This window comes from Ambystoma mexicanum, chromosome 8 (genome assembly GCF_040938575.1).
Source record: "Ambystoma mexicanum isolate Mex_15411 chromosome 8, UKY_AmexF1_1, whole genome shotgun sequence".
Taxonomy (NCBI): domain Eukaryota; kingdom Metazoa; phylum Chordata; class Amphibia; order Caudata; family Ambystomatidae; genus Ambystoma; species Ambystoma mexicanum.
In genome coordinates, this window is record NC_090929.1 from 1159448087 (window position 1) to 1159459937 (window position 11851).

Sequence of the window (11851 nt, forward strand, 5' to 3'; positions counted from 1 at the left end):
TGAGAGCAGACTACCATCAAAAACAATGAAGAACAAAAGTCTGAATAAGCAATATACGGAACCCTTGCGAACCCGAGAAGTCACGTGACAAATGCCAATGCAATCCAACAAGAGGATGCTTAAAAGATCCAATTCCAACAACAATGATAGATCTCCACAATATGTTGATAAACAACTACATCTCAAGCTCCGATTCCATTCTTTAAGCTATATGAAACCAACATTGAGATGATGATGGATCAGGCAACCTTATTGACACTAATACAATCAAAACAAATCTATGCAGAAGCATTCATGATCAGAATATAAGAGCGGATAAACAATGAAGCTGAAGCAAGTGTGCTGTGGCAGAATAGACTATTCGAGCCTGCAAGAAATTATCGAATGGACAAAACGGAGATGAATAACATTCTACTTGCTATGTGGAAGCCAAATACGATAGCTAAATAACTATCCTCGATCAAGAGACGCATCAGCAAGCAAAGAATTGAGTAGCTGAACAGTTATTTCTGCCTATCATGAAACAACGAATACGTCCAGTAACGAAGAAACACCTGGAAATGGGAACCCTAGGCAAAAAGAAGACACCCCACGAAAGCTATATCTGCCCAAAATAAAGATGAAACCCATAGCCAATCCAGTCGCAGCAGCTCTGCAAAAGTGCCCTGAGAATGTACAATTATTAGAACAAGGGGAGTAGCAGAAAGAGAATTTTGATATCTTCGTGCCTATGACCACCCAAGATAAAACTAAACACAAACAAGAAACAAAGTCGAAGTAAAAAAATTAAAAAAATAAAAAATAAATAAAATCAGAAAGGCATAAGGGCCTTCTTGCGACATCTTTCTCTATCCCAGAAGGACACAAAGAATCAACAAACCAAAAAAGATTATTTTGCCGGACCAAAGACAGTGAAACCGGATGTAGACCTTACCCTTCAAAGAGCAGACACAATTGAGCAAGAAGCGCAAGTTCACCAGGAACCACCCATCAATCTACCAATACACATAGATAGAAGTGGCTCAACGAGCAACGAGTGGAAATGATTCAAACTTAGTTCTCTGATAATCATTGACCAATGAGGATGATGATGGCTCAGAAGATTCTGCAGGTAGGAACCTCTCCTGTGAAGACATAACAGATGATGATCTTGATGACATAGATGTGGAGCTCTCTTGTGAAGTTGTGTTAAATGACAACCTAGAGGTTTCATACAGAGACCAATCTGAAGTTATTGACCTAACCACCGACAATGAGAGGTCAATAGCAGAGATTACACCCGTATCATCTCACAACGGAAAAGACAGGAAAAGAAATTAAAACTATAATCGAATAACAACCAACTGATACTACGCAGATTTATCGATCCAAGAAGCAAGCAATCCACGAATAGACTACAGTTAGAAGAAAAAAATATCAAAACTCAATGAGGGATTGATATTAAATAGAACTAACATTTTATGTTTGCTACATGCCATCCCCCAGCTTCAGTTCATATGCTCGAGGGATATAATATTAGTTCAGTTCCTAGAGGAACGCTCTTTGGATATTGTGTGGTTTGACCAGCATGACAAATCATTGAGGGACAAAATCCTGCTACACAAAAATCTACTGCATTAACTGGGTTTCCTTTGTAGCAAGTATAAGGAACAATAGATAGAAGATATTGATTCCAGTAGAAGAGTGAAACAAGAATATGAAGTCAAAATAAAGCAAACAAGAACGGATCGAAAAAAGGCCTCAACATCCAATAGAGATGACGAAGAGAGAAATTCAAGTGCAAGATGGGATAGCGATTCGCTGTGCCACTATATCGATAATCGACCAAGAACGAATTACATGAAGCATTTTATATGGAGACACACAGAAAACACAGAAGACGCTAGATCCCAGGTGAGGTCAATACCTCATTATTAACCATCACTCACTCAACGAATATGCGAGAATTCCCTATGTTTATGGAATTCGCGAGGCAACGTTCATCTTTTTCAGCAGAATAACCAGAACCTTAACAAGTTCCAGATGGTGTGTCTCCAGGAGACATGGCTGGTTCAGCAGCCAGTTTGTGAAGGCTTTCTAACCTTTGCAAATCTGGCAATACAAGGTCCTAAAGGAGGCCACTCGGCAGGACTCCTGACCTTAATAAAAGGTAGATGCAAATTTTGATATCATCGACTCTACCAACGTGAATCCATGGATCCAAATTACCAGTCTGAGACACCAATCTCAGGGCTCCAGGAAAGAAGGTGATGAGATTTGGCCCGCCGGAAAAAAAAATTGTGAACGTATACTGGAACCCGGTGGCGATAAATGATGAGGTGTTCATAGACGCCGTCTTTATGCCCATTGACAATGCCATTGTACAATTCCAACAGACTGAATTTATCATATGCAGCGTCCTGAATCTGCACCTCTTTCATCAACTAGGAGTCAGATATGACGAAGCAAAACTAGAGCTCGACGATGGACAAAAGAAATGGACGACCGAAATCTGTCTCACGACCAACCCATTAAATAAAAAAGGGGAAATACAGCCCACCTGGTCGCGAGGAATGTCCATAGCAATCATTGATTACATTTACATTTCTCAACTTCTCAAAACGGATACTATCTATTCTAACAAGAGCGATCATCGGATGATAAATATAGTTTGGTCCACGGCGAATCCAGTAAGATTAAAACTGATCCTCCCCCAAGTAGAACTAGATGGAAGACTCACCAGACTGCGAATGACTAAAAACCAAACAGGATGTCTCTCTGAAACCTTCCTAATGACGACTCGGCAAGGGACAGATATATTAAACTACGAATGGCTTTTAAGTCCCTTTCAGCAAAAAACAAATATTAAAGATTAAAAAAAAAAAAAAGACCACAACACTCTCACTGATTCAATTTGTGGATCAAAGAGAAGAAAACTGAACTGCGTAGGAAGATCAGATGTATAATAAAAGGGCACCAAAGAAAACAAGTATAAGCTGATCAGGATTGAAAAACAGCGATACACAAATTGGACCAAATCTAATAGATCTCTGGTATTTCAACATGATGCAGAAATCATGCTCGAGGCTCTAAAGAACAGAAATTCTAGAAAATGTATGGAATATTCTCAATCAACGCTCCAACACCAGCGATAGAACAATTTCGGATGTGCTAGAATCAATATGAATTAGCTACTTCACAGAGATATATAAAGCAAGAAGTACTAAATCCGAAAAACAACCAACTAAATTGACATTTGACTAAACTTATGAGAACCGTTTGACCCTTATTAACAACTTGAATATGTCCCGCGCAACAGGACCGGACAGGTTATCCAATGCGGTCATTAAACAGAATACTCAATATTGGGTAAAATTGTGTATGCAACTGTTCGATCCGATTGTGGAATCAAATGCCAAAGCTCGAACATGGCAAACAGCAATACTTGTTCCCATTTTCAAGCAGGGCGATAGAAAGAACCCGAGCAATTATCGCCCCATCGCCCTGCTAGATCCTCTAGGGAAAGTTTTCGCCTCATTCTTATTTCAAAAGTGGGCTGCGAGGAACAATCGGCAGGCAAAAAGACAAACAGGATTCACTAAAAAAAGCTGGCACTAACATCAATTTATTTTTATGAAATCTGCTAAAACAAGAGGCTATAAGAGATAAAATCCAGATGTACACAGTTTTTGTAGATCTGCAGCTTGCGTTCAACATGGTTAGTACACAAGCACTTTGGGACAAACTCAAAGCTTGTGGTCCCCGTGAAACTGTGGAACCCATCAAACAACTATACAATAACACCAGTATTCAAATATGCATGAATGCGGATGGGGTAGTGACCGCGCCGATTAAAACATGGAATGGGCTGAAACAAGGATGCCCCCTTGCGGCTACCCTCTTCAACCTCCTCACTTCGGACTATAAATGGTACTCAACTGCTGTACGCAGATGACAGTTATCTTCGACAAAACTCAAAGAGGTTTGCAGATATGCCTCGATCACCTGGAAAGCTACATGAGGCTGAATTTGCAAAAAACGAAAATCATGCTGCTAACCAAGAAACGGACAAAGGCTCATTCGATCTAGTTTCTTGAAAACAAACTATTGCAAGTTAAAACAGTGAAATACTTGGGCATTTGGATCAACCAAACAAAGTCCGAAGCGCAATGGTCGAACGCCTGAAATCCAAAGCACATGCCCTAGCCAGACAAGGTGCTTACATCCATATGAAGTATGGGAAATGTTCATTGAAACCAGTGGTAGCCTTCTTTAGAAAAAAAGTAGTAGAAAGTCTAACATATGGAGGCGAGGCAATGAGTAAAATCGAAACCTCAACATGGCAACAGCTGGAAGCTATCTCCTGGTGCAAAGTACTAGTGCTACCTCAATCGTTCCCTATGGTACGGATCCGTTATGAAATTGCGACACAGTCACTGCAATCCATTAATGATATGGAAACATCTACATCTGTAGAGAAAAATTCAGAGCGAAGAACAAATCCCAACCATTGAGATTCGACGTACAAATTCTGCAGATGTTAATAATTACACACTGAATGAATGGAAAAACAGCTTAGGAAGTCAGAGATATCGATGGAAATGCTGACCTTACATCCACAGCATGCTAAAAAAAAAAAAAAATAAGAATAATGCTAAACGATTGAATATCTACGCTGCAGCTGAAGAGTCAATAGCAAATGGACCTAAATTGTGGATCCGAGATAAGGCCCATCAAGCATCTCCCGAAATATCAGAGGATCTTTCCGGATAAAGAGATTCAAGACTTGTTCCTACGACTTTGCCTCAATCTCCTTCCAACACGAGAACTTTTATCGAAAACTAAGCAAATAGCGACTACCCAGGCCTTTTGCAGATTTTGGAAGGAAACGGAAACCATGGAATCCCTTCTTTTTGGAATAATGGACTGCAAGGCACTGACTGAAAAGCGAAAGCTCTTCAGAGAAATGTACCAGACATCCACAGAAATGTACCAGACATCCACAGTACAGTTAGACCCAAAGGAACGATCATTTTGTTAGGAAACAATAAAAAAAACTAGCATATACGATTATCCAATTCTGGAAGAACATAAAAGAAGATCCAAAGCAATGAGATGAATGTAACCTTAAAATGTTATGACTGTATTCGACCGTGAATTTGTAACGTATATGAATAAAAAGTTTAGAAAAACTATCATTGTAAATAAAAAAAGATTTAAAAACGAGAAGCTGAAGGAAGACCTGTTCGACATTTTTATTACACCAGTAGTGGGTTTACAGCTCCAAAGAAGTAATTCACTCTCAGAAGACTGCATTGAAAAATCACTGGCATGCACTTCGGGTGCCAAGTGTGATGGTAAGGCTTGATTAAAGTGAGCTCAAAGAGTTCCCATTAGCAGGTGCTTTGGGTGGACAGAGTAAGGTACTGGGTGAGAATGGCCTAAACACTCCCAGCACCTTGTACCAGGAGCAGATTTTGGCTGGGGTAGAACGGTTGTGCATCCCCTCCCACCCCCCGACTGAAATCAGCTCCACAGCCAAGCACAAACACACATTCACATGCAGAATGACGTCACTCATTCACACATGCACCCATCATCATACACTCACTCACTACATAAAACACAAGCATGCACAAATTAAACGTACCTTCTGTCCCGGTTCTGAAATGTCATTCCAATGCTCCAGCTCCTGCATAACAGGAACCAGGAAGCAACTAGCTAATTTGCACAACAGCCAAAGCGCCCCGCTCTGTTAGTGTATGCAGTGAGGCACAGGACAAGCACCCCGTCCCCACACAGACAAGCATGCAGTTCCCCAGCTAGCAACCCCAAGGGGACATGCAAAATTGGGGAAGCAGAAGGCCACTGACTTTGCAGAACTCATTGGACATGCACGGCTGACAGTTTAAGACAGCCCAGAAGCACTCCCTCAGCTGCAAAAAGCAGCTGAGGCAGTGTTCAGCATTTACAATAGGCTGGCTCCTCCATAATCAGCAAGGGCGCCCATGGGACAGCACCCACCCGTCTTATGGGCGCGCTGCCACTGGTACACAATCAATTAATCTATGCACAGGGACATTGTGGCTGGAGGTGAAATACTCTTGACTTAGAAGTCACGTTCATGAATTGCACTGTTGAGCAGATTATGGGATCCATAGATATGACCTACAAAAGAAGGCTACCAAGGTAGGTCAGCAGGTTAAGTGGCTGTTGCTGAAATGTTTAAAACTGGCGGTAAATCTTATAACTTTTAGCAATTGATTATACAAAAAACAAGTACTATAAAACATGTTCGGCCAGTGGATGGGTTGGGCAGGTCGCTTGCTTATATTCGGGGGGGGAGGGGTTTAAAGAATCCTAGCTAATTTAAGTTTAAGAAGCATGTTTCAGTTTGGAAATGTCCTTTTTGTTTTTTCCAATGCAAGTTTAAGCTGCATATTTGGAAACCAATATTGTGCCCAGCTTGTAGGAAGCCTGCTTTTAACAGTGATGGCCCCATCCCAGTGATATTCCTGGCCCATTGATTCCTGTTATGTCCCGCTCAGGCCAGAAGAGCAAACACAGGCTAAGCAAACAAAGTGCATGCGAATGACAGCTCGGCAAAGGGGCCTCTTTAAGACTTTTGGAAAGGGTTATTAGGGGGCATGTGTCCAAGAAGCCCTACAAGCAGGTGGAGCATGCAGGTTGCATTGTTGTTTAAGACTTGAAAGCACAGAGGAGGTTGTTCAGGATCACGTTGATTTGCATTCTGGTACGTGTACCCTTACATACAAAATAAGGAAAACAAAAGTTGCAATTATGCTCTTTTTGCTTGAAACGTTTTCTACAAGCCTTCATATATTTTATCAGACTGGTTTATTATGTAATTTGTATGCTTTTCAAGAGCATTTTCTACAAAAGTGGGCATTAATTACGTTCTTGAGAGTCAAGTATGAACAGTTATTTTTAACAGCATAAGCTGAGAAGAAATGTGGTTAAGTTTCTAAATCGTTGCTTGATTTACTCATGTCATCCAATTGTAATGCACCTTTTCCTGATGCACTGGCTCAAAGATTGGCACTTCTGGTGATGACAATACATAGCAAATTAGAGGGGGTCCCACCCATTTTTCGTACAGAGACTCACAAATCCTTCAGACAAGTATATCTACAGGATTACAAAGAAGTAGGCAGCCCTCCAGATAAGGTGCATATCTGGCCTTTTTACACACTGAATTCTTGTGAATACAGCACCTTTCTTGTTCTTATTCATATCCATTACAAGGCTATTTTTTGGCAGCACCCCCAAATCATGGAGTTCGTTGCTGACATTCAACTAGGTCGACTCCTGATCAGGAAACAGTTTCCTGTGTTGGTTATTTCATCTAGCAAATACTTTGAGTCTGTAAAGTGTAACAAATGGGAAAAAATTAGTGTGCGTTTTTCACTTTGTTCAAATGCTTTGATTTTCTGTGGTACAATGTTATTTAAGAATGTTGCATCACTAATGTGCAAAGCAAATTGCTTTGACACTTTAGGAAGTTTCATTCGAATTGGCATTCTTATTGAGCCCGATTTTGAAGATTGGTGTAGTACAGTGTAAAAGTGTGTTCCAGCAAGAGCTGCCTTTTTGTCTTTATTGCTGCAATTTTCATTGATTTTAATAGAGGACGCTCTGCAGAAGTATATTTTTTTCAATTTTACTGGTGATTTGCATAGGCAATTCATACTAGGTTTCCTCTTCATCTCACAAGTACATCAATGGCATTTAATGGCTTGAGGTTTCTGATGAGTTTTAGTTTTAGGAGAGCCTCTGAGAAAGCACTTGTTGGCATTTCTTATTAAAAAATGGCTTTTGATGTTAAATTAGTAGATATGTTTGGTATAGTTTTAAAATATTGCAAGTGTTTGCATGTGTGCGTCTGTGTGGGTGTGCATGCATGAAAGGGCACATTCACTTGTTAGTCACAGCAGCGGGAGCAAGGAACAGCTGGTGGACACGTGGTCTGAATGTTACTTTTAGTACCCCATCGTCCCCCTGAGCAGGTATAATTCATGCATATAGGGAGGGTGAAAATCTACCAGTGATTGTTGATGGACTTTTATATCATTTTAATGGGACATTAGCAGTCCTTCCCCCACCCGGACTAGCTATTATTTTTTAAATGAGACCAGGTCAACACTTAAGCACAGTACTCTAGCTGCTCAGCGGAGCTACCATATGGGACAATGAACTATTCACAGCAGTGCTAAAGCACATTTATTGGCATCATAACCAGATATTTTAGCAGGAACGCTAGGTTTTGGAACAGTACCTGAATTTTCCAACAGTGGCATTGTGATGATGCAGTAGCAACATGCGTTTGCAGTTTTAGTATGTAGCTAAAGCACTAATGAGAAACAGTCTCCAAGCTCTCCCCTCCATTCTCCTGAGGTGGTAGTATGCACACTGGTGGACAGCGTGAGAAAAATTCCATTGCTTTGAGAGACTTCAAGGCTTCCTGCTATCAGTATTGCGCTTCTCCTAACTTCTGATTCTCCAGGTCTGCCAAATCTCTAGTACCTCTATACATTGCCTGCTTCACGTGTAGGATAGTTCATTGAAAGAGGCATGGAGCTTGGTATGAGCCAGTTATGTCAGGTAAGCCAGCATGGGACTGCTGATGCCCCAACCCTACAAGCCTTACAGACAAGTTAGTTTCATGACTAAGCCTGTTAGGAAACTTAGTTCAGTGGGTTGATAGACCTGCCACACAGATCAGTGTTTCACCTCAGAGTTCCAAACCTGTCAATAACTTGGCGTGCTCATGCATCTGCATGCAGTGATATGTGTTTAAGATGTGATAAAAGGTTTGAATTGTAGCAGAACTGACTTAGCTTTCCGGAGGGTAAATGTTTGATTTAGAACTCTCACATCTCACAAGTGCTGCCATACTTGGTTTGTTTTGTTTTATTTATATAGCGCTCCAAACCCAGAGGTAGAAGGGCGCTTAATGAGGATGGTTACAGAGTGTGACAAAAGCAAATTCAATATACAGCAGTTTACAGAGAAAACCAACATAGTAAGCAGTGGGGGTACTACACTTTCAAAGTACAACAGTTTATAGAGTTCACAGACATAGTTGCAGAGAGGGAGGTGTGCCCGCCTATCTGTAGTGCTATTCTTTGTTTAGGAGCCAAGCTATAATGTGTGTCCTGAAGATCTGGAAGGACTCAATAGTTTTAATGTTGAGAGGTAGGGTGTTCCAGAGTTGGGAGGCAAGTACTGTGAAGCTCGTCCCTCCCGCTCTTTTTAGAGAGAATCTGGGCAGGTCAGGCATAAGGTGTTGGGAGGATCTTGTGGTTCTGGTGGCGGGTTTCATGGTAAACTTATTGGTGTGATATGGTGGGGCTAAGTGGTTTAATGCCTTATATGTGAGGCAAATGGTTTTCAGGTCAATTTTCGTCGTATTCAGTGCAGGTAAAGCAATTGTAGGGAAACTAATTCAGCATCTGATAGAAAACTCTAAATCTGCAATTTTAAACCTAATTTCAAAAGCAAGTTTGCAAACATTTAAAAAGGAACCACCCCCTAATTTTCAAACTAACTATATTTATAGATGGAAAATGCATTTTCAACTTGCATTACTTAGTACTGCTATGCCAAATTCCAAATAAAAAGAAGCGATGAAGAGCAATTGTGAACCTAGGAGACACAGGACAACAAAGGGCTAAACTTGGGACAGAGAAGTAATAGAAAGGAGGGAGTGCCAGAGTAATACAATGTGAGAGAAAACTGAGTAATTAACACAAGCGAGAGGCACTGGAGTTACAGCAATTGAGACAGCAAGACAAGAGGTGAGAAACAGCAATAATAGTATTCCCAGACAGGATATGCAAAGCGATACAGAGCAAGAGATCACAACAATACACATAGAAACAATGAGAGGTAGAGTAAAAAGGTGGGAGACAGGGAAACAAAGTAGCAACAGGAAGGGTAGAGCCAAAACTTAAGGAAGAGGCCATGAAACATAGGTAAAGAGGCAGCAACAGTCAGAGGCGAGAGACATAGTAATGATCCTGGTAGAGAAAGGGACTTTATTTATGAATACCCAACTAGTTGGTACATGGTTCTGTAGCTATAGTAAATTCTTAAGAGGTCCTGTGTCCTAATGTCACGAAGATGCAGCTGGATAGCATAAACCTACAAGTTATTGCGTGAGAGAGCAGTTTCCACAAGTGTAATAAAATATTTGAAGCCAGATCAAGTGAAATACGGCTGTACTGTTTCTAGTATTTTCCAAATATTTAGCTTTATGCACACATTTGATGGATGTCCAATACTTTGATGTCCAATACCTTTTACTCTCTTGCAAATGTGAATACTCTTACTCTCTGGAATTTGGATTTACTTGTCACATCAAAGTAGAGAGTAAAGTACTCCTACCTCAAAATTCTATCTGGAGCACTGTGAGTAGGATTATAGAAATACACAGAGGATGGGGTGTGCACACATTCTGAAAACAACTTAAAACCTGTCTATACAACTCACTGAGACAAGTATAAAAATGTGCACCTCCACAAGTCATACTCTGGGACCAAAGCAAACATGGGATACTATAGATCTTAGAACCAACAATAAAACAACTGCATACCCAGCGCCAAAAAATGGGACTTACCACCCTCCCGCTTTTCCACTGGCATACCTCTCACGTACTAGACATGCCCAAAAGGCCAGCAAAACTGCACACAAACCACACAGCCACTGCTAATCATGCCACAATACCAAACAGTTGCAAACAACCCCCAGACACTGGACACTACCCCTCCAACAAAGCACACCCACTGAAGAGCACAACTTCTATCGTATACCTCTAATGTCACTAACCAACCCCACCCATATTTCTTGCGGAGCCATATGAGCACCTAGAGACCATGCAAATGGCAGCGATGCGTGGTATAAACCAGCAGAACATAACACATTTGCAAAGAAGAACAGGAGCACAAGACATACAGGAGCCCAAAGCAAATGAATGGAGTAATTGCAGGAGGGAAATGAAGCTTGGGTGCAAACAGTAGCAGAGGCACAGAGTTTGAATGCTGACTAATAGCAAAGAAAGGCGAGTGCATCAGGACATAAGACAGTCGTGCATGCAAGCACAGTATCTTCCCTATGGCCCAGTGACTCACGCTTTTTATAATGTTCCTAGGTGGGTTAAAATCACTGACCCCTGCGCGACCCACCAGGCGCCTAGCACCATCACCCCAGTCACCCCAGTCACCTGAGAGTCTGGAGTCCGCAGCTTTTCCCCCCGAGCGTCCTCAGCAGCACCCCAATTCCGCTGGACAGAAAGGTGGCCATGGGAGCACCAAATCTCTCGCACGCTTCTATCCCCTAACCAAGCTGAGTTGCTACACAAACGCTTGCAATCAGTAAACACACTGCAAGCATGTCGATGAAAAGTCAAAATAATGAGCGCATGCGCAGGTTAGCTTAATGTGCGCATGTGCACTGTTTGTGTATCAAATCTTTTTGTCCGTCGTCTGGTGCTATGCCCTGGGTACTATAATATGGGAGAGACAACCTGTTAGTTGACGTTTCCGTCGTCTCGCAGTGTGAAGAGACGCCTATAACCCAGAAAAACTTGCAGGAAGCAGATTTTGTTGGCACCACGGGCAACAGGATCTAGTGTTTTGGTTATCACCACGGAAGATTGTTCGTTCGTTATCAACCAAATAGGAAAACGGGATCAACACATAAACTGAGATGATAAAGATTAGTAGCAGGCTCGATGTGTGTTCCCTTCAGCGCCGCCTCCTTCTTCCCCCGCCACATACACCCTTCTCCCCGCAACGCTGTTTTACAACAGTACTCTCAAGACTTAAGGAAACGGCGAAAGAAAATGATTTAA

At 41.5% G+C, this 11851-nt stretch overlaps 1 protein-coding gene across 4 annotated transcripts in view; it reads right to left on the reverse strand.

Annotated features, from left to right (window-relative positions):
- The window catches only part of TFAM (transcription factor A, mitochondrial), a 438863-nt gene extending 427380 nt beyond the window's left edge, over nt 1-11483 (reverse strand). For 2 of the 4 annotated variants that reach the window (XM_069611229.1, XM_069611228.1), the window contains exon 1: nt 11222-11423. In XM_069611229.1, the coding sequence (XP_069467330.1) occupies nt 11222-11301 (80 nt within the window). In that variant the 5' untranslated portion in view covers nt 11302-11423. Of the gene's footprint in view, nt 1-11221 lie in introns of all 4 variants that reach the window. The other 2 variants (XM_069611230.1, XM_069611227.1) reach the window with 2 other exon arrangements.
- Nucleotides 11484-11851: the final 368 nt, after the last annotated feature.